A 24,071-nucleotide genomic window follows, 5' to 3' on the forward strand; every position below is an offset into this window, starting at 1 on the left:
GTGCGTGATGACGTTCGCGCGCGGCTGCTGAGGTCAGCCGGCGATTGACCCGGGCAGAGCTTTATCGACAGGTTGAGGTGGTTCCTGGCGAAGGCTGACCGGTTCCCTCCCGCTCGAGAAATATCCAAGCGAGCGTTTGTTTAAAATCTCTGGTGGCGGCGGCAACCTGAGGGCTGGGTTGAACGAGTTAGTGTGATGGCGTCCTTGGAGCGGGTGAAGGTGTTGGTGTTGGGGGATTCAGGTAAAGGTTCAGACTCAGTTCACCGTCTAACAGTGACTTGGAGCTAGCCTCAACGTGATTGCAAATTGCCCACAACACATTCTCGAAAAAAACAATAAATATATTTAATGAAAGCAAGAAGTGCTGAAGACACTCGGGTCTGGCGCATGTGTGGAGAGAGAAACGGAGTTAACATTTCGAATTCAGTGAGACTAGAAATGTTTTCCTTATTCCTCACCCCTTGTTGACAGGCACTGACTCGTGTCCAATCTGTCTCCCGCAGTTTTACTTTCACTCCTTGCCCCTCTCTGTCAGAACACTGACAGATTTCCCTAGTACTAACTTTCCTATTCCTACCACCCATCACTTCTGCATGAAAAGCATAATCCTCTGCTATATCCGCCACCTCTGGCAAGATGTCACAACCAAAAATACTTTTGCTTTCCCTGTCTTGTCAGTATTCTGCCAGTGTTCATTCTGAACACTTCTCATTGCCCTCCCTCCTTGTAATGGCATCATCCCATGCAATTACAGAAGATGTAACACTAATCCCTTTACCTCTTCCCTACTTACTATCAAAGTCCCCAAACACACCTTTGCAGTGGAGCTGTGATTTATTTGTACCTGCTACAATCCTGTTTATTGTAATGTCTTTTCACATTACTGTCCCTTTTACATTGATGAGATTAAATGTTGACAAGGTAACTACTATGTAGAACACCACCAACCTTTCAATAAGAATGGCCCTACCATTCTGGTTGCTTGTTTAGCAGTGCAGCACTGCCCTCTCATGCTAACAACTCTGTCCTAGGTTTACTGCAGTCTTCCAGTGAGGCCTTATGCAAATTAAAGGAACAGAACTTTTGTTTTCCACTTGGGAACTTTAGAGTCTTCAGGACTCTATATTGAATTCAGCAATTTCAGACCTTGAACTTTGCCTTCGATTTTGATTTTAGCCTCCCTCAACTCTGGTTTGCATCGATTTGCTCTAAGTAGATCTTACCTTGTTCCTGTTAACACTGACCATTAATACATACTCAACTATAAATTTTACCATTAGCACTCCTTTTGCTTTATGCTATGGGCCATCTTTACCATCTGTTCCACTTGCTCCTCCTTCCTCCATTATCTACAACATACCACCCAACACTTTTCCAGTTCCCTTCAATTCTGAAGCATCACATTGTTAACAATGTTAACTCTGTTTCTCACTTCACAGATGCTACTAGACCTGCTTAGATTCTCCAGCATTTTCTGTTTTTATTTCTAATGTCTGTAGCACTCTTAATAAATATGTGGTGTTTCCAATAGTTAAGAATTACTCTGTCATCAATATTTAGAAACTATTTGTTAAACCCTTGGTATTATTGTGGGAATGTTAATATTGAAAACGATATCTCATTTACAAGTATTTCAAATATATGTTAGGAACCGTGCTGTCTCAATTTGTTTTGAAGTAGAATTAACTCTTTAATAGATACAATTTCATTTTTAAATGAATTTCTGATCTTCGTGAGCTATTAGAATTGACAATATTCTTTTCTGTGTTTGTGATCTTCTACATTAGATTCACTGCACTTCTAATGATGCTAGCCCTATTAAGTGATCTATTTTATGCAATTCTGTCGCCAGAAATGTTCAAGTCTTACAAATATTCAAATTAGGAGCATTAGTAGGTCATTCGTTTACTCATATCTTCTATATGATTTGCTATGGTTACGTATTTGTACTGCACAGTCAGTTAAGCATTGTTGATAGAATGTTCCAGAATGGTTAAATGTGGGATATGCAATGAAAGCTGATTTTTTTTTGTAACTTGGTTAATTTAGTTTAGAACCAAAGAGAAAAGAATTGTGTTTGTGTATCTCCTGACATAGAACATAGAACGTTACAGCACAGTACAGGCCCTTCGGCCCTCGATGTTGTGCCGACCTGTCATACCGATCTGAAGCCCATCTAACCTACACTATTCCATGTATGTCCATATGCTTGTCCAATGATGACTTAAATGTACCTAAAGTTGGCGAATCTACTACCATTACAGGCAAAGCATTCCATATCCTTACTACTCTCTGAGTAAAGAAACTACCTCTGACATCTGTCCTATATCTTTCACCCCTCAATTTAAAGCTATGCCCCCTCCTGCTCACCGTCACCATCCTAGGAAAAAGGCTCTCCCGATCCACCCGATCTAACCCTCTGATTATTTTATATGTCTCAATTAAGTCACCTCTCCACCTTCTTCTCTCTAACGAAAACAGCCTCAAGTCCCTCAGCCTTTCCTCATAAGACCTTCCCTCCATACCAGGCAACATCCTAGTAAATTTCCTCTGCAACCATTCCAAAGCTTCCACATCCTTCTTATAATGGGGTGACCAGAACTGTACGCAATACCCCAAGTGCGGCCACACCAGAGTTTTGTACAACTGCAGCATAACCTCTTGGATCTGGAACTCGATCCCTCTATTAATAAAAGATAAAACACTGTATGCCTTCTTAACAGCCCTGTCAACCTGAGTGGCAACTTTCAATGATCTGTGTACATGGACACCGAGATCTCTCTGCTCATCTACACTACCAAGAGTCTTACCATTAGCCCAGTACTTTGCCTTCCGGTGACTCCTACCAAAGTGCATCACCTTACACTTGTCTGCATTAAACTGCATTTGCCACCTCTCAGCCCAGCTCTACAGCTTATCTATGTCTCTCTGCAACCTACAGCATCCTTCGTCACTATCCACAACTCCACCGACCTTAGTGTTGTCTGCACATTTACTAACCCATCCTTCTACGCCCTCATCCAGGTCATTTATAAAAATGACAAACGGCAGTGGACCCAATACCGACCCTTGCGGTACACCTTAGTAACTGGTCTCCAGGATGAACATTTTCCATCAACTACCACCCTCTGTCATCTTTCAGCAAGCCAAGTTCCGATCCAAACTGCTATATCTCCTACAATCCCATTCCTCCGCATTTTGTACAATAGCCTATTGTGGGGAACCTTATCGAACGCCTTGCTGAAATCCATATACACATCAACCGGTTTACTCTCATCTACCTGTTTGGTCACCTTCTCAAAGAACTCAATAAGGTTTGTGAGGCACGACCTTCCCTTCAGAAAACCGTGCTGACTATCCCTAATCAATTTATTCTTTTCTAGATGATTATAAATCCTATCCCTTATAACCTTTTCCAACACTTTACCAACAATTGAGGTAAGGCTCACCTGGTCTATAATTACCAGGGTTGTCTCTACTCCCCTTCTTGAACAGGGGAACCACATTTGCTATCCTCCAGTCATCTGGCAGCATTCCTGTAGAAAATGACAAGTTAACGATCAATGCCAAAGGCTCGGCAATCTCCTCCCTGACTATCCCGGAGGATCCTAGGATAAATCCCATCCGGCCCAGGGGACTTATCTATCTTCACACTCTGTAGGATTTCTAATACCTCTTCCTTGTGAACCTCAATCCCACCTAGCCTAGTAGCCTGTATCTCAGTATTCTCCTCGACAACATTGTTGTTTTCTAGAGTGAATACTGTTGAAAAATATTCATTTAGTGCTTCCCCTATATCCTCTGACTCCACACAACTTCCCACTACTATCCTTGATTGGCCCTAATCTTACTTTCATCATTCTTTTATTCCTTAAATACCTATAGAAAGCCTTAGGCTCTACCCTGATCCTATCCGCCAACAACTTCTCATGCCTCCTCCTGGCTCTTCTGAGATCTCTAAGTCTTTCCTGGCTACCTCGTAGCCCTCAAGCACCCTAACTGAGCCTTCACATCTCATCCTAACATAAGCCGCCTTCTTCCTCTTGACCAGAGATTCCACTTCCTTCGTAAACCACGGCTCCCGCACTCTACGACTTCCTGCCTGCCTGACAGTTACATACTTATCTTGGACACACAGGAGCTCTTCCTTGAATAGGCTCCACATTTCTAATGTGCCCATCCCCTGCAGTTTCCTTCCCCATCCTATGCACCCTAAATCTTGCCTAATCTCATCGTAATTGCCTTTCCCCCAGCTATAACTCTTGCCCAGTGGTATACACCTATCCCTTTCCGTCACTAAAGTAAACATTACAGAATTGTGATCGCTATCACCGAAGTGCTCACCTACTTCCAAATCTAACACCTGGCCAGGCTCATTACCCAGTATCAAATCTAATGTGGCTTCGCCCCTTGTTGGCCTATCAACATACTGTGTCAGGAAGCCCTCCTGTACACACTGGACAAAAACTGACCCATCTATAGTACTTGAACTATAGTGTTCCCAGTCAATATTTGGAAAATTGAAGTCCCCCAAGACAACTACCCTGTCTCTCTCAGTCCTATCGAGAATCATCTTTGCTCTCCTTTCCTCTACACCTCTGGAACTGTTCGGAGACCTATAGAAAACTCCCAACAAGGTGACCTCTCCTTTCCTGTTTCTAACCTCAGCCTATACTACCTCAGTTGACGAGTCCCCAAACATCCTTTCTGCAACTGTAATACTGTCCTTGACTAACAATGCCACACCTCCGCCCCTTTTGCCATCTTCTCTGTTCTTACTGAAACATCTAAATCCCGGAACCTGCAGCAACCATTCCTGACCCTGCTCTAGCCATGTCTCCGAAATGGCCACAACATCGAAGTCCCAGGTACTAACCCATGCTGCACGTTCACCCACCTTATTCCGGACACTCCTGGCGTTGAAGTAGACACACTTCAAACCAACTTCTTCTTGCTGGTGCCATCTTGCGTCCCTGAAATTTTATTTTGGACCTCCCTACTCTCAACCTTTTCTATACTCGAACTACAATTTTGGTTCCCATCCCCCTGCTGAATTAGTTTAAACCCACCCGAACAGCCTTAGCGAATTTCCCCCCCAGGATATCGGTACCCCTCTGGTTCAGGTGAAGACCATCTTGCTTGTAGAGGTCCCACCTACACCAGAAAGAGCCCCAATTATCCAAGAATCCAAAACCCTCCCTCCTGCACCATCCCTGTAGCCACGTGTTAAACTCCTCTCTCTTCCTATTCCTTGCCTCAGTAGCATGTGGCACGGGCAACAAACCAGAGACAACAACTCTGTTCGTCCTAGCTGTCAGCTTCCATCCTAGCTCCCTGAATTTCTGCCTTAAATCCCCATCTCTCTTCCTACCTATGTCGTTGGTGCCAATGTGGACGACGACTTGGGGTTGCTCCCCCTTCCCCTTAAGGATCCCAAAAACACGATCAGAGACATCACGCACCCTGGCACCTGGGAGGCAACACACCAACCATGAGTCTGTCTCGTCCCCACAGAACCTCCTATCTGTCCCCCTAACTATGGCGTCCCCGGTGACTACTGCTCTGCTCCTCTTCCCCCTTCCCTTCTGAGCAGCAGGGACAGACTCTGTGCCAGAGACCTGTGGCCCACTGCTTTCCCCTGGTAAGTCATTCTCCCCCCCTCCCCTCTCTCCCCCCCCCAACCAACCAACCAACCAACCAACCAACAGTATCCAAAACGGTATACTTATTGTTGAGGGGAATGGCCACAGGTGATCCCTGCACTGCCTGCCAGTTCCCTTTCTGTCCCCTGACCGTAACCCGTCTGCCTTTTTCTTGTACCTGAGGAGTGACTACCTCCCTGTAACTCCTCTCAATAACCCCCTCTGCCTCCCGAATGATCCGAAGTTCCTCCAGCTCCAGTTCCCTAACACGGTTTTTGAGGAGCTGGAATTGGGTGCACTTCCCGTAGATGTAGTCAGCAGGGACACTAGCGGTGACCCTTACCTCCCACATTCTGCAGGAGGAACGTTCAACTGCCCTGACCTCCATTCCCATTATTCTAAAAATACATCTCAAAACATTTACAACCAGTGGTGTTTTGAACTGTAATCAAAGCTGTAATGTAAGAAAAGCTGTATCTAATTTTGTTTACAACTACATAATCTGTTACCTAAGAATTCTTGAACACCATGTTAATGGGATGGAAGTTGAATAATTCTGTCTACACCTGTCAGTATTATGTTAAAAGCAGTGCTAGGTAATGCACGTTCCACCCCAACTTCCATTTTCAGTTTTCACTTTGTTAATTTTCCAGGAGTTGGGAAATCATCTCTTGTCCATTTGTTGTGCCACAACCAGGTGTTGGGAAATCCATCATGGACAGTTGGATGCTCAGTTGATGTGAGGGTATGTGTGACAGAGGACAGAGTTTGTTAATAAATGTGAAAGTTGCTTTTTGCTTCAAGCGAATGATTGGTTCAGAGGCTTACTGTAAGAAAGAAAACTGTCTTGATTCGTGGGTCCTGGATGTAACTGTGCATTCTTACTGACTGTGTATAAGGGGAATCTTCTTGGTTTGGGCAAGTTTGCCAGTATGGAGAAAAGTTGTGGATAAATACTCCCTAACACAACTACTTCTCAATTTGCATACAGAAATTAGTTTGTTTAGAGGGCTCTAAACGCAAGTGAAAGGCTTTTTTTACCATCAAGGCCCAAGAAATCTGTTTATGAATGATTTTTCAGACTCAGATAACACTGCTTGCATTAAATTTCCTCAGACAGTGGATGAAATGCTAGACTTAAGATACAAAACTATTTTAGAAAGATAAAGAAGTACATTTTTAAAAATGGTTTAAACAGTGACATGGCATGCATACGTTGGACAACGTCTACGGCTAAAGTTTATGTAATTCACCCTTCAGCAAGGAATGACTTGGAGAAAGACTAAAAGAACAAAGATAGAGAATTGTTACAAATTCAGTTTTAAGGTTGTAATATTTTGGGGTTGCCTTTAAGTTAGGGTAAATTGGAGGAATGGAAGAAGATGTGTGATTTTACCAGGAAGACGATACAATGATGTGAGCTTCATAAGACTTAAGAGCAGAAATTAGGCCATTTGACCAATCAGGTGTGCTCCACCATTCAATCAAGGCTGACAAGTTTCTCAACCCCATTCTTCTGCTTTCTCCCCATAATCTTTGACCCCCTTGACAATCAAGAACATATCTATCTCTGTCTTTAATGTACTCAAATACCTGGCCTCCACAGCCTTCTGTGGCAATGAATTCCATAGATTCATGCTGTGTGGCTGAAGTTTCCCCTCAACTCCCTTCTAAAGGGGTCTACCATTTACTCCAAAGCTGTACCGTTGGGTCCTTGTCTCTCCTGTTAATGGAAACCTCTACCCAACGACCTCTCTGTCCAGGCTGCTCAGTATTCTGTAAATTTCAATTAGATCTCCTCTCATTCTTCTAAATTCCATCGAGTGTAGACCTAGAGTCTTCAAACAGTCCTCTTATTTTAAGCCTTTTATTCCTGGGATCATTCTAGTGAACCTCCTCTCAACTCACTCCAGGGCTGGTACATGCTTCGTCAGGTGTGGTGTCCAAAATTGCTCGCACTACTCCAAATATGGCCTGACCGAAGCCTTATAAAGCCTCAGAACAACATTCTTGCTTTTATATTTCTACTCTGCTTGAAATACATGCCAACGTTGTATTTGTCTTTATAATTACCAACTCAACCTGTAAGTGTACCTGAAGAGTATACTGGACTAGAATTCCCAAATCTCTTTGCACATTGGATTTCTGAATTTTCTCCCCATTTAGAAAATAGTCTATGCCTCCATTCTTCCAACCAAAGTGCAAATACAATTTCCCATGTTGTATTCCATCTGCCATTTCTTTGCTCACTCTCCTAACCTATCTAAATCCTTCTGCAGCTTCCCTCCCTCATCAATATTACCAGTCCCTACACCTTTCTTTGTATTATCTGAAAACATAGCCGGAATGCCCTCAGTTCCTCCATCTTGATCATTAATGTATAAAGTGAAAAGTTTTGGTCCCAACACTGGCCCTTGCAGAGCACCACTGGCCACCAGTTGCCATCCTGAGAAGGTTCTTTTGTCTCCACTCTCTGCTTTCTGCCAGACAACCAATCTATCCATGTTAGCACCTTTCCTCTAACACCATGGGCCCTTACTTACTTAGCAGCCTCCTGTATAGCACCTTGTCAGAGGCCTTCAGGAAGTCTAAGTAGATTAAAAACATCCGTTGGTTCTCCTTGATCTAACCTGCTTATTGCCTCTTCTAAGAATTCGAACAGATTTGTCAGGCATGACCTCCCCTTGATGAAACCATGCTGACTTTGCCCTATTCTATTATGCTCTTCCAAGTATTCCGAAATCTCCTTTGCAATGGACTCATTAATTTTACCAATGACCAAGGTTCCATTTTTTGTCCACTCCCCTTTTAAACATTGCCAATTTTTTCAGTCCTCTGGGACCCTCTCTGACTCTACTGATTCCTGGAAGATCACCACTAATGGCTCAAATCCCTTCAGCTATCTCCTTCAGAACTGTGGGGTGTAGTCTGTCTGGTTCAAGGTAATTCATCCACCTTGAGACTTTTCACTTTTGTCTGGCATCTTCTGCTAGGTGATGGTCACTATACTCACCTCTGCCTCCCAACTCTTGTTGAAGTTTTGGGATATTGCTCGTGTTTTCCACCATGAAGACTGACAAAGCACTTGTTCAGTTCCTCTACTATTTCTTTGTTCACCAAACTACTTCTCCAGTGTCATTTTCCAGCTGACCAATGTCCACTTTTGCCTCAATTTTGCCCTTTTATATATCTATAGAAACTCCTGCAATCCTTTGTATTATTGACTAGCTTACCCTCCTATTTAATCTCTCTCCCTATTTCTTTGTTCGTTGTCCTCTGTTGGTCTTTATAGGCTTCTCAGTTCTGTCTTCCCACTGTACTTTGCCTTATTAAATGCTTTCTCTTTTGTTTTTACGCTATCCCTGACTTCCCTAGTCAGCTGTGGTTGTCTCATCCTTTAGTATGCTTCTTTTACCTAGAAATGAATTTTTGCTGTGTCTCCTGAATTATTCCCAGAAAATCTTACCATTGCTGTTCCACTGTCTTTCCTGCTAGGCTCCTCTCCCAGTTAATTCTGCCCAGCTCCTCCCTCATGCCTCTGTACTTGCCTTTATTCAACTGTAAAATCATTACATCTGATTCTGTCTTCTCGCTATCGCATTGCAGAGTAAATTCATCATTTTGTGATCATTGCCTACTAAGGGTTCCTCACCTTTAGCTCTTCAACTGTTTTGCTGATGGCAGATAGACTTTTGGTCTGCAAGGTACAGGGAGAGGAGGGATAGTTTAGAATGTCAGGTATTATAAATGATTTTACTTTAAACTATTTCAATTCCATCATCAACTAGAGTTGAGGTCTAGAAGATAGTTATTTAGCATTCCTACTTAAATGGACTTTGAGAGGGGAAGAGTCCTTTGAAAATCATTGTATGACGCGTTGGCAGATTCTCCTAAATATCACTGAACTTCTTGAAGATGGTCAGTCCCCAAAGATCCATGAAGGAGAAAAGAAAGGTAGCCAGTTGTTGTTGTTTACCACACAGAATGTGGAAGGAACTCTTGCTCAAATTGAGAAGACCAAGGTTGTGACAAAGAACAAAATAAGAACAAAGAAAATTATAGTACAGGAACAGGCCCTTCGGCCCTCCAAGTCTGCCCCAATCCAGATCCTTTATCTAAACCTGTTACCTGTTTTCCAAGGATCTGTATCCCTCTACTCCCTGCACATTCATGTATCTGTCTAGATTCGTCATAAATGGTGCTATCATGCCTGACTCTACCACCTCCGCTAGCAACGCATTCCAGGCACCTACCACCCCCTGCGTAAAGAACTTTCCATGCATATCTCTTTTAAACATTTCCCCTCTCACCTTGAATCATGACCACTAGTAAGTGAGTCCCCTGTTCTGGAGAAAAAGCTTCTTGCTATCCACTCTGCCTATACCTCATGATTTTGTAGACCTCAGTCAGGTCCCCACTCACCCTCCATCTTTCTAATGTAAATAATCCTAATCTGCGCAACCTGTCCTCATAGTTAAGTGCCCTTCATACCAGGCAACGTCCTGGTGAACCTCCTCTGCACACTTTCCAAAGCATCCACATCCTTTTAGTAATGTGGCAACCAGAACTGTACGCAGTATTCCAAATGTGGTCGAACCAAAGTCCTATACAACTGTAACATGACCTGCCAACTCCGGTACTCAGTACCCCATCCGATGAATGAAAGCATGCCGTATGCCCTCTTGACCACTCTAGCAACCTGCGTTGCCACCTTCAGGGTACAATGGACCTGAACACCCAGATCTCTCTGTGTATCAATTTTCCCCCAGGGCTTTTCCATTTACCGTATAATTCGCTCTTGAATTGGATCTTCCAAAATACATCACCTCGCATTTGCCTGGATTGAACTCCATCTGCCATTTCTCCGCCCAACTCTCCAATCTATCTGTATTCTGCTGCAGATCCCATCTGGACCTGGGGACTTGTCTACCCTAATGCCTTTTAGAATACCTAACACATCCCTCTTCCTTATGCTGACTTGACTGAGAGTAATCAAACATTTATCCCTAACCTCAACATCTGTCATGTCCCTCTCCTCAGTGAATACCGATACAAAGTACTCATTAAGAATCTCACTCCTCGCATAACTTCCCTCCTTTCTCCGTTATCGGTTTAAACAAAGCTGAAGATTTACTTAACTTTGGCTAAAGAGAGGGATCTCCTAAGGATAGCCGTACTTTGAAAGTCAGTTTAAGGATTAGTAGTGAAGACAGGCTTGTTGTAATAATAATAATGCCAAACTGTGATAAATTAACAAAAGCTTTTTGAAAGCCCATTTATACAACATCAACTTCGTTTGCCTTATTCACCCTCTTTTATTACCTTGCCAAATACATTAATTTAGTTTATTAAAGCATGTGTTGTCCTTAATAAAATTATGATGGATCTCCTTCATGATTCCACGCTTGTTCAGGTGGAATTAGTGTACTCCTGTATATTCTTAAAGCTTCCCTTCCTCCGATTCTTAAACAGGCCCGTGATTGTGAACAGATGATGGGAACTGCAGATTCTGGAGAATCTGAGATAACAAAGTATGGAGCTGGATGAACACCGCAGGCCAAGCAGCATCTTAGGAGCACAAAAGCTGACGTTTCGGGCCTGGAGCTTTCATTAGAAAAGGGGGATGGGGAGAGGATCCTGAAATAAATAGGGAGAGAGGGGGAGGCGGACCGAAAATGGATAGAGGAGAAGATAGGTGGAGAGGAGAATATGGGTGTGGAGGTAGGGAGGGGTTAGGTCAGTCCGGGGAGGACGGACAGGTCAAGGGGACGGGATGAGGTTAGTAGGTAGGAAATGGAGGTGTGGCTTGAGGTGGGAGGAGGGGATAGGTCAGAGGAAGAACAGGTTAGGGAAGCAGGGATGAGCTGGGCTGGTTTTGGGATGCAGTAACGGGAGGGGCGATTTTGAAGCTTGTGAAATCCACATTGATACCATTGGACTGCAGGGTTCCCAAGCGGAATATGAGTTGCTGTTCCTGGTTGCAACTCATATTCCGCTAGGGAACCCTGAAACCCAACTGTATCAATGTGGATTTCACCAGCTACAAAATCTCTCCTCCCCCAGCTCGTCCCCACCTCCCTAACCTGTTCTTCCTCTGACCTATCCCCTCCTCCCACCTCAAGCCGCACCTCCATTTCCTACCTACTAACCTCATCCCGTCCCCTTGACCTGTCCATCCTCACCGGACCGACCTATCCCCTCCCTACCTTCCCACCTATACTCTCCTCTGTCCATCTTCGGTCCGCCTCCCCCTCTCTCACTATTTATTTCAGAATCCTGTCCCCATCCTCCTTTTCTGATGAAAGGCCCAGGCCCGAAACGTCAGCTTTTGTGCTCCTAAGATGCTGCTTGGCCTGCTGTGTTCATCCAACTCCACACTTTGTTATCCCATGCTTGCTAAGTTTGTTCTTCTCCCTGATTTTGACTAAGTGTATGTAACATTTGTTATCCTCCAATCCATTGGCACCAGCTCTGTACTTAAGGATAAATATTTGTCAATGTTTTCTAAATCTGCCAAGGCTTTGTATAATGATTTTACTGTCATGAATTAAGAATTGTTTCCTAAAGAATAGTCACATGCTACTAAATGGTACTGTACCTGGATTATACTGCGTTTTCATGAACTGTTCATTGAAAAGTACTTTATGATCATGATGCTGGTTTTATTAGCTGGTTTTAATGAATTCTTTTTGTAGATATAGAAATTGACTTTTGTAGAATTTCTATAAACTTTATTCTTTTTCTTTAACTCAGGTTCATGATTATAAAGAAGGCACGCCAGCTGAGAAAACGTATTACATCGAACTTTGGGATGTTGGTGGATCTGTGGGCAATGCCAGCAGTATTAAAAGCACTAGAGCTGTATTTTACAACTCCGTGAATGGTATGGAAGCAACTTTTGCTTTTCAACATTTTTGTCTGTAATTATGCATAAATTGAATCCTTTTTTTGTACTCTGCATTATTTTGCATAAACTATTCAAATCTTAAAATTATAGAATCTTAAGCAAAGAAACAACATAATTCATCAAATCTGTGATGTTTTCTTTAACTGAAAACTTCTAAGATAATGTATGGATTCAACTTTACCAATTGTATTTTGGACCAAAAATTCCTATCAATACCAGACAGAAAATCCAATTTCTTACATTTCAATCCTATTTTACAAATCCTTTAGTGATATGATTGTTTTATTGTTTTTTAAATTGGCTATAAATGGTCCTTTACTGTATATTTTGGAGTTAAATCGGTCGTAGATATTGGTTCAAGTCAGGATTGCTTACTTTTGTCCTGAAATTTGTTATATCAGTGTTTTGAAATGTCACCTTCAAACTCAAGCCTTGCCCTTTGTTATATATTTTAAAAATTGCCTGTGATATTTTTCATAGAAAGAGATTTAAAGTGAATGAATCAAAACTACTTCCTGCAGGTTTTCTGGTTAAGCCAACTGATTTAAAATTCTTCCTAAGATTTAAGAAAATTACCAGGTTCTTAGGTTTCCAAAACGTTTTTCATCTGCGTAACTTTAGATTTGCTGTTGCTGTAATTAACCTCTACTTCCCCTGCAGACAGGTTAGCAATTAAATAATGTGATGTCAAGAGTACCAGCTTGTATTTCATACAGCGCATCGTGTACTACCGGATGGTCTGTTCGTGAAACAGTACGTCTTCCAACAGTCTCCATTCCTCAGGAGTTGGAGAGAAAATAAATAGTTTGACTACAAATTTATTCACGTTTGAATTTTGGTTTATTTTCAAATTCAGTTTCACTCCATTCATGTTATTCAGTTGATGTTCTTTGACAAAAAAATTTCGGGGTTTGTTTGGAATGTGTAAGCATTCCCTAATAGAGCACAAATTGCTCTATTATACAAAATTCTGTATGAAGTTTGTAATAAAAATATTTGGAAAAGTCTTGGAAAACCTTTATACTGCATATGTACAACTGGAATGAGGTGTTTTTGACATTTGACTTTAAAAATGCTGACAACTTAGTGCAGTTAGTGTTATTCTCATTTCTCAGGCAGCAAGTTGAGTGTTTGAGCCTCACTGTAGTATCAGGAAACAGAAGCTTGACTGACAATCACTAAGTAGTTTATTCTCAGAGATACAGAATTTTGAATTAATAACAAAGAACAAAACACAAGAACAGGTCCTTCAGCTCTCCCAGCCTGCGCTGACACATTTTGCCTTTCGATACTAAAACCATCTTCACATACAAGATCTGTATCCATCTGTTCCTTCCCTATTCATGTATTTGCCCAGGTGCTGTTTAAATGCTGTTATTGTGCTTGCTTCCATCACCACCTCTGGCAACATATTCCAGGCACTCTTCAATAACCTATTTAATCAGCAATGTCGATACAAAGATGTTTAATACCAGGTCAAACTGGCAACAGCTTACAATTCTACATCAGGTGACAATTTTAAGTGTTTTTTTTGTTTTGTGGCATTTTAGCACTCTGCTGGCCAGAATTTGTTGCTCACCTTAATTTACATTGAAAGGATAGTGATGAAATACCTTCTTGAAATTGTGATCAGAGATAATGGGAACTGCAGATGCTGGAGAATCGGAGATAACAAAGTGTGGAGCCTAGACCCTTCATCAGAAAAGGGGGATGGTGAGAGGATTCTGAAATAAATAGGGAGAGAGGGGGAGGCAGACCGAAGATGGATAGAGGCCCGCTTTCTTCCCTTTCCCTCCCCCCCCCCCCCCCCCCCCCCCCCCCCCCCCCCGCATTTATTTCAGAATTGTCTCCCCATCCCCTTTTCTGATGAAGGGTCTAGACCCGAAATGTCAGCTTTTGTGCTCCTAAGATGCTGCTTGGCCTGCTGTGTTCATCCAGCTCCACACTTTGTTACCTCACCTTCTTGAAATGTTGCTTTTTATCTGCTGTACCTCTAATACAGTGCTGTTAGGGATGGAATTCCAGGTTTTTGGCCCAGAAACATTGAAGGAACCGTGATACATTCCGAGCCAGAATGATGTTTGGCTTGAAGCATTTACCAGTTATGGTGCACCCATGCATGTGCAAGTAAAGATCACAGGTTTGTAAATGCTATCTAAGAAAACTTGGCGATTTGGTGCAGTTGGCCCTTCATAAGGTACGTACTGCTGTCAACAATTGATTGAGGTGGGAGATAAGATGCCAAACAAGCAGGCTGTTTTGTCCTTGTTGCTGTTGAGTGTCTTGAGTATTGTTGGATCCACGTACATCCAGGCCAGCGAAGGGTATACCATCAGAATCTTTAGTCTCTTCCTTGTTTAAAAAAAAACACACAAGAATTGCAGATGCTGTAAATCAGGAAGAAGAACACAAGTTGCTGGAGGGTCCAGTGACCCTTCCTCTGTTCTGATTTTTATTTTACCTTTTGTCGTTGGTAGACAGGCTTTGAGAATTAGTTTTTTGGTATTTACTTTTTTCTACTGCAATATTGGTGAGATCTACATGAGTTCCTACAGTAAAGTCCCATCCGTCAGCATATTTAGTTTGACAACAGCATTATAATTGGGTGACTGGACCAGTCAAAGGTTTTGTCTTTCTAATTATGGTTTTGATGTTTTATCTTTTTTGGCTTTTATAGGTGTAATATTAGTGCACGACTGTACAAACAAAAAGTCATCCCAGAATCTCTACAGATGGTCATTAGAAGCTTTAAATAAGGATTCATCTCCTACTGGAGTCATCGTGACGAACGGGTACGTTATTACTTCTGTTATAATCTGAATTCTGCAAGAAATAGCAGTAGATCTACTGAAATAAACCTTTTGATGACTTAAGAGTTTTATGAGTACTATTGAACTTCATTAAGAGTAAACAGACAATACTCAATTTGGTTGGTTTTGTGTAGTTTTGCACGTGGCTAGTCTTGATTTAAATTGGTTGTTTTCAGGTCAGCTTGGTTTGATGGGGAGCTGGAATCCATCTGAATGGATGGACAGGGATTTTGGGGTACGAAACTGGGGAAAGAGGGAAGCATGAGTAGGAGGAGGAAAGATGGAGTGGAGAGAGGACAGTGCCAGGGAGTAGTGGTAGAATTGCTTCCCTGGATTAGGAAATCCTGTCAAAAGGATGAGGAAAGCCAATGATCAGATAATTCAGACAACAGAGCAAAAGATAACAAAAGTGAATTCCGATCAGTGGGGTTATGGAGGTTGAAGCTTTGAAACCATTTGTTGTTGAGAATACGAATAAATCGGGGGAAGAGACAAGTTTGGACGGCAACTAACCATAACCAAGGGGAAACTACAGCCAGTGCAGAGTGTTGGATGAGGGATTTGTCATCAGATGGTGAATTAAAATAAGAAATACAATCAATGGATGGAGAAGATGCACCCAGTGGTAAATGAAAGCAAAGTTCAGCTGCTGTGGGGTGTGGGGAAAAACTGAATGCAACCCTGAACACAGTTACTACTCAGCATCAAATTTAGTCTTTCACTTTTGTAATTCCAAGTTTACATGAGCCATATAGAAGCCAAAATTCAACCTTTTTGTCTTCAAAGGGACTATGATCGTGAACAGTTTGCTGATAACCAGATTCCGTTACTGGTCATTGGTACTAAGTTGGACCAGATTCATGAAACTAAAAGGAATGAAGTTTTGACAAGGACTGCATTCTTGGCAGAAGATTTCAATGCTGAAGAAATTAATCTGGTGTGTCCTTTTTATACTTTTGATTCAAATTCTTATAGGTGTGAATTTAGAAAAGTATTCCATTATATCAAGTTTACATTCAGTGATTCTATGTTTATAATAATTACATGATTTTGTTATAGCAATGGGTGGACTGAACTAAATTGGATCTCTGACATTGTGTCCAAGAAAGCTGTGCTGGTTCGGTTTGGTCTTCAGTTAAGAAATTAAAATGATAATGCTTTGATAGAGTGTGAAGATTAGAGTTAATTTTGATTTCTTAATAATGGCGTTCATTATATTAAAACATCTCAAATTTAAAATTTAACCATCACCATTAAGGTGAAAATGCAACCCAATGCAGTATCATGTTTGTTTCATTCTTGTTCTCTCAGGCAAGACCATCCATTTCCACATTCATATTTCCTAGCAGTGTCATCACTGCATTGTGTTTTGAATCAGACACCCTGCTTGATTTTGTTTTACACTTCCTCTGACTGAGGTCAACTTTTCAGCCTTCACTGTTGTCGCATTTAAAATGAGCTAATCATGAACCATGTGGTAACTCAGAGCTACATGCTGGGTTGCATCAGGACATCTTGGCTATACATAGGCTGAATTAATCCACTGATCGAAATAGTTTTTTTAAAAGAAAGATATATCCCAAATAATAACCAATAGCTACTTTCTAAGCTCCCAAAGAAATTCAGTGTTATTAAAGTGGGAAGAGAGCAAGTAGTATAAACTAATTTGCATAAAGTTGGATAATTGCTGGCAGCATCACCAGAGATGACGAGACAGAATTAATGTTTCGGGTCTGTTGCCTTGCAGTAAGGGTCACTGACTTGAAACATTGTGGTTTTTCTCTCCACAGATGCTGCCAGGCCTGTCAGGTTTTTCTCTTCCAGTATTTGTTTTATTTCAAATTTCTAGCTTCCAAAGTATTTTGGTTTTGCTTAAATAATTACTGTTGGACTGCTGTTTTATTGATGCATTTTCTACTATTTGTTTTAGGATTGTACCAATCCACGATATTTGGCTGCAGGTTCTTCCAATGCTGTGAAACTGAGCCGCTTTTTTGATAAAGTAGGTTTTTAAATTCTTGCTGTAACTAATCTTAATCCTGTACAACACATGAATGATCAATGAATTGAAAATCTTATTGAACAATTATTATTTGCTGGAAATTCCAGTAAAATCATTTACACCCTTTTAGGAAGTCTCAGCCCTAAGAATCAGTTTTTTTTCCACAAGTGATGTGGTTGCTGCTGGCTGGGCAAGCATTTCTTGTCCATCCCTAGTTGCTGTTGAAGAGGTCGTGACAAACTGCCTTGAACTGCTGTAGACCCTTTGTAGGTACGCTTCTAGATGGTAGCAATTTTGGATATGGAAAGTGTTGTCAGAGGCCCTTTGGTGAATTTCTGCAGTGCATCCTGTAGATAACACACACTACTCTTTGCCACCTCTCAGCCCAGCTCTGCAGCTTATCTATGTCCCTCTGTAACCTGCAACATCCTTCCGCACTATCTGCAACTCCACCGACTTTAGTGTCATCCGCAAATTTACTAACCCATCCTTCTATGCCCTCATCCAGGTCATTTATAAAAATGACAAACAGCAATGGCCCCAAATCAGATCCTTGCAGTACACCACTAGTAACTGAACTCTAGGATGAACATTTCCTTTCAATCACCGCCCTCTGTCTTCTAACAGCTAGCCAATTTCTGATCCAAACTGCTAAATCACCCTCAATCCCATGCCTCCGTATTTTATGTAATAGCCTACCGTGGGGAACCTTATCAAACACTTTACTGAAATCCGTATACACCACATCAACTACTTTACCTTCCATCCACCTGTTTGGTCACCTCCTCAAAGAACTCAAAAAGGTTTGTGAGGCACAACCTACCCTTCACAAAACCGTGTTGACTATCCCTAATCAAATAATTCCTTTCTAGATGATTATAAATCCTATCTCTTGTAATCGTCTCCAACACTTTACCCACAACTGAAGTATAATTACCAGGGTTGTCTCTACTCCCCTCCTTGAACAAGGGGACAACATTTGCTACCCTCCAGTCTTCTGGCACTATTCCTGTAAGAATTCAGCTACTCCATAATGGGTTGGGCAATTCAATATTACATGTCATCTCCACACTATCCCAAATCAAATGGAAAGATAGCAATGAAACCATGAAATGAATCAAAGAAGTTGAGCAAATCCAGTACATATATATACAAAACAATCCACATGGTATGTCTGGGAAGATCTATCTTGCAGCAAGTTTCAATAAATACACAGTACAGGCAATGTGTCATTGGATTAAACATGCAGTGATATTTAATTTTAGATTTTTAGCCAGTGAAACAAGTGATTTTGTTCAGATTAAGATGGAAGCTTAAAAAATGAACTTTTCCAAAAGTAAAAGTTTGGTTTTTAGTAGCTGTATAGAATTTCTTTCATTGCATTTATGGAAATTGCTCCGTACAAAAGCCCCATTTTGTGTTAATGTTCTGGATGTTAATCATTATGACGAGTGATCTGTTGTTTTTCCTGTCTCCTCAAACTATGAATTTCACTGCTGCTTTGATGTAATGTTAAAATGAAAATGTAAATTTGTAGGATTTGTTGCAATTTGTAATCCTGCATCAAATCATTGACTGTGTTCAATGCAGTGTCCTATTGTCGTGAGAAATATATTTCTTCCTCGGAGAGACAGTGTACTGAGGATGTCTGTATAACTAGTGAATAATTTAATCACACTGCAAACAATTTTCTGAAACAGTCACATGATGCTGCATCCTTTTAATTCTCAAATGATTGAAGCACATTATTTCCTCCATTCTGTATCTCCATCTACCATTGCCATGTTTCATGTTTTCAGGTCATAGAAAGGAGGTATTTTTCACGTGACAGTAATCAGGTACGTATATCTTTAAGTTTATATTCTTCTGCCAAGCCAGACTCTACCTTCTTACCTCCCCAGTATAGTGCTTCAGCTAAATTTGGTAATTCTAGTAATGGTTTTTCAAATTCACGTGTTTCAATCAGTACCAATTTCAGGATCAAACCAATCTGCTCAGTATGATTTTGTTTTAGAGCAGAGCTTCAGAATAACATCCAGCGCTAGATCACATTCCATGCTTTGGCACATCTAGTCACAACCGGCGTGTCAAAATGTTGTTAACTAAGTGCATATTTCAGGATTTGGGCATATGATCTATACTTACATTTCAGTGCAGTGCCCAATGAAGGTTGCATTTTTCTAGTACCTTCCCTCACTTACATTACAAATCCAAGTCTACCTGTTCATTAAAAGACCCTGAGCCATTTTTCAAATAAAATCAGTGCTTCAGATATTCTAGCTATTATCCATTTTTTTTCAACTAATTAGTCACTCTTTTTGCTACTTGCAGAATCTGGTGTGCAGATTGGCAGCTGGTTTTGTATTCACAATACTTGTTGAGTAACTTACTTGTGAAGTATTTTTGAACCTCCTGATGAAGATAAAGTTGTTTGTTTTTCTTTATTCATTCCTGGGATGAGGGCATCACTTTTAGGCAGTATTAATTGCCAATCCCTAGTTATCCAGAGGGCAGTTGAAATTCAACCACATTGCAGTTGGTCTGGATTCGCATGTAGACCAGACCGGATTAAGATGGCAGTTTCCTTCCCTAAAGGGCATTAGTGCCAGATGGGTTTTCCCAACAATTGGCAGTGGATTCCTGGTTATCACAAGGCTCTTAATTCTAGACATTTATTGAATTGAAATACCACTGTGGGCCATAGCAAGATTTGAATCCAGAATGTTATCTTGGTCTCTGGATTAACAGTCCAGCGATATTACCACCAGGGCATTGATGTTATATAAATGCAAGTTCTGTCCACCTTTCCTGATACTTCATCTGTAATTTACTGGATTAAAGTCAATCAATACTTCTGCCTGAGCCCAGCAATAACTTGTGGAATCCTGCAATTACAGACGATTGTCTGTCTGGCTGGATATGAATGCAAGTCTGAAAAACAAAAGCAATACACAACAAAGAAATTTGAATGCTACAAAACCACAATTCACTTTAGCTTCTAGTTTTTGTCTTAAAGTCAACAATTGAGTACCGTCTTTTTTGCTGTCTTTCTTACCTCCATTGGGGCGGCACGGTGGTCCACTGGTTAGCACTGCTACCTCACAGCGCCAGGGACCTGGGTTCGATTCTACCCTCGGGCGACTGTCTGTGCGGAGTTTGCACATTTTCCCCGTGTCTATGTGCGTTTTCTCCGCGTACTCTGGTTTCCTCCCACGGTCTAAAAATGTGCAGGCTAGGTGGATTAGCCATGCTAAATTATCCGTAGTGTTCAGGGATATATAACTTAGGTGGGTTATAGGGGGATGGGTCTGGGTGGGATGCTCCACGGGTTGGTTTGGGCTTGTTGGGCCAAGGGCCTGTTTCCACACTGTAGGGATTCTATGATCTCCTGTCATCTCTATTTCTTCCTACCTTCCAGCCAATATAACATTGCTTTTTGAATGAAAATTTCTGAAATTTAAATTGGATCATTATAAAATAGCATTATGTTAGTTCCAGTAAATAACTCCTAGATTAGGTGCAGACAGTCCTAATGAGGCTTTGTCAGCTGTGCCCCAGCATGTTCCTAAACTCCTGTATCAAAATGTTCATGCTCGCACAAGGTTATGATTTTTGTACTCTGTACAGTAAGTTTTTCTGAAACTAACTATGAGGTGTGCTATAATTATGAGCAGTTCAACCACGCTTCTGTTGATAGTTCACTCGCTAAGAGTGGTAATCTTATGTTTAAACAATAGCTCAGGAAAGCTACAAATTCTTAAGTGAATTAGCCCTCTTACCTTCTCAGCTATGCTAATATATTGCCTATGTATGTTTAGATGAGAGTTAAGCAATTACTAACTTCCAACAATGCTGACTTGAATTTGTTGTCCTTTTCGAAGGCCTTTTCTGCATCTTGGCCTTTTTAATTCAGCAAAGCAAAGTTGTTATTTATTATAGATGATGTTCTATTTGGAGAGGCAGATAACCTCTCTTTGGGTAATCAGCAAAGTACAGCGTGTCTTCATGGTCATGTCAATCATTGAGATTAGCAACTGAATTCAGACTGCACAGAAACCAAGAGAACACTACAATTGTAATTTGCATTTGTTTGAAAGATGTACTTTTTTTAAACAGATCCCTGGTTTTGCTGACCGAAAGCGATTTGGAGCAGCAGGCACGTTGAAGGTTCTTCATTATGATTGAGCAGAATTGCCAGTAATTTGCATGTATGACAGCAAATGCCTTCTGCTCAGCTCACGACATCACACATTGATTACACGGTTAAATATTTGGGACAATTTTCTTTCAGGAATGGTTTCCCTCTTTCTCTTTTTCTATAAAAGATGGTGAAGATTGAGCAGTATGAGGTTGTTGAAAAATAAATATGTTTTCATGTATTTGGTGGCACAGAAATCAAGTATTGCTGAAAAAGGAGATATTTTCTTCTTTTTTTTTTGAAGCTTTTTGTGATTTGCCTTGAGACAGCAATGCATTGACCAGAATCAATGTTTGAAGTTAACTATTAATCGTCATCTAACTGGTGCATCTCCATGGCACAGTCTGTACAATCAAAGTCATTTGCTAACCAATTGGCACTTCTGCTAATGCAGTATAAAGTGTTGTGCCCCCCTTTACATTGGTGATCTTGTGAATGTCCTGATGGGTGCAAGATGAAAAGCATTGACATGTGTGACGTTTTTCAGCAAAACTATCTTGCATTATCTGAATTCTTCATTATATTGCTGAAAAGGTGCATGTTTCAAGTATCCTCTTCAATCTGTAAATTACACTTTTTGAAATATTCTGTGTTTTGATATGGTGAGAACACTTCAATCAAATGAAAAGCGCAATGAAGTTATATGCAGTATAAAGGTCTTATTCAAATCAATCAAATTAGATTGAGCTGTTGAATCTTTTATGCAGTCTCAAAAATGTGAGGAACATAGATTTAATTGTTCTGATTTTTTTTTTCTTGAGACTGTTTCATTTACAAAAATTAACGTGCATCTGGAAGCATCTGCCTGAGCCTGTTACTGTATTTATCTAGAATTGTCTTGAGACCTCTTCACTCATAGTTCCCAGGGACCACTGACACTCAAAATACATGCTCCTCAGGTGTTTGTAGGCTGAGAAAAGGGGTAAACATTTATTAGAGCTCTCTAATAAGCAACCAAAGCTTTTCAGAGTGGTGGATTCAATGTTATTTGAAGCATGCTGTATGTAAACATGTGCACAAATATAGTTTTAAATCTCGCCATGGGCAATAGACAATCACTTAATCGGCTAACTACCTTCTTAGACATGGAGCACAACATCATCTGAAGTAATTGCTCTTCCTGAGTAACAAAATATCTTCAATATTATGTTTATGAATTGTCAGTGGTTAAATGGCCTGTAAGTTAGCATCTTTTGCCATTATTTTGCATTATGAAAATTTCAAAGGCAAAGCCACAAATCTAATGAATTTCTTTGAACCTTGCAATTGTGTATCTTCAGCTGTTTTCCAAATTACTGTCCCTCCATCATTGCCTTAAAGGTGTTTTGAGGATAGGTATTATTGCAATCCCCATCAGAACTGCATTAGCAGTATGGTACTAATGAAGGGTTCTTTCCTATGTTTTTAGTTATGTCTTTCCCAACACTACCTTCAACTAGCTTCATTATCTATCCTTGCCTAAAACTGGTGGAGAGATATTTTGACCATAGAATGGTTACACTGTACAAGAAGTCCATTTGGCCCGTTATCTACACAAGCTTGCCTTTATATTAAACATTGGATAATTAAAGCTATTGGAACTCCAAAACACTTGTTATGGTTCCTTTAGTACAGAAGGAATATTTGGGAGCCCATGTTTTGAATCTTCATTTCAACAGTTCAAAGTTAAAGAGGGATTCTCTATCTATTGTAATTGCATAAACTGATTATGCAGTTTTTTATTGACTACATATTGTTTAAAATGTTTCCTTTCTGCTGTAAAACCACGCAAAAGTATATATTGTAAATTTGTTTGTAATACGGCTACAAATTTCTTTGAAAGCACGTGATGTGAAATTGAGATTTATTCTATTTCTAAAGCTGGAGTATAATTGAGAGTCCAGGTTTACAAAAAGAAAATTTAAAACTTGATGCTTGTTTCGTAGGAGTACATTGTAAGTAAATTATTTATTAACTATTGTTTAGTAATGCACATTCTGGAGTTTATAATTAAACTTCTTAAAGTTAAGATGCTGTCTTGAAATTTATATAATTTGAAATCTACAAAAATATTCCAATTGAAACAAATCAAGTTTATTTTTCCAACACACAGCTAGACTGTATTTGTACACTGGGGGATGAAATGTTTTCCATTTCGGCTATCTAGTTATTAGTGCCAAACATTCCTAGGTCAGCCAGCAAGACAAGGTAATACACACAGAGCTTTAAATACTGTTCTATAGGAATGATAAGACATTAACCTGATATGCCCCATGTTTCTCCTTCATGCCCCGACAGCTTTATTTGCAACCACTTGGGAAAGTGAGTTTTAATCATCTCTACATTAACAGTTGAGAGAGCATTGCCAACAGAAGCATGAAATGGCTGCTTTGTTCTTACAGCATTGTATTTTTGTTGAACTTGGTATTCTCCGAGGAATGAGAACAAAGCAGCTGCAAAGTACCAGTTCCTTAGCTTCTGAGCCAACATTAAAATCAAACTTATTGAACTAGCTAATAAAATACAAATGACT

General features: G+C 40.6%; 1 protein-coding gene across 1 annotated transcript; it reads left to right on the forward strand.

Moving 5' to 3' along the window:
* On the forward strand, nt 1-23,567 carry rabl3 (RAB, member of RAS oncogene family-like 3). Its single transcript, XM_048541501.2, has 8 exons — nt 1-241; nt 6,296-6,387; nt 12,396-12,525; nt 15,227-15,341; nt 16,146-16,296; nt 17,290-17,361; nt 19,161-19,199; nt 21,478-23,567. Exons 1-8 carry the CDS (start codon nt 196-198, stop codon nt 21,544-21,546), a joined length of 714 nt encoding a protein of 237 aa, XP_048397458.1. The 5' UTR covers nt 1-195; the 3' UTR covers nt 21,547-23,567.
* Nucleotides 23,568-24,071: the final 504 nt, after the last annotated feature.

Source organism: Stegostoma tigrinum, chromosome 12 (assembly GCF_030684315.1).
Source record: "Stegostoma tigrinum isolate sSteTig4 chromosome 12, sSteTig4.hap1, whole genome shotgun sequence".
Lineage (NCBI taxonomy): Eukaryota > Metazoa > Chordata > Chondrichthyes > Orectolobiformes > Stegostomatidae > Stegostoma > Stegostoma tigrinum.

Bases quoted from the DNA above. Each gene is read 5' to 3' on its own strand.
- rabl3 (XM_048541501.2), top strand. From the start codon at position 196: ATGGCGTCCTTGGAGCGGGTGAAGGTGTTGGTGTTGGGGGATTCAG. The intron at 6,388-12,395 runs GTATGTGTGACA...TCTTTAACTCAG, and splicing joins GATGCTCAGTTGATGTGAGG to GTTCATGATTATAAAGAAGG. The intron at 19,200-21,477 runs GTACGTATATCT...TTTTTTAAACAG, and splicing joins TTTCACGTGACAGTAATCAG to ATCCCTGGTTTTGCTGACCG.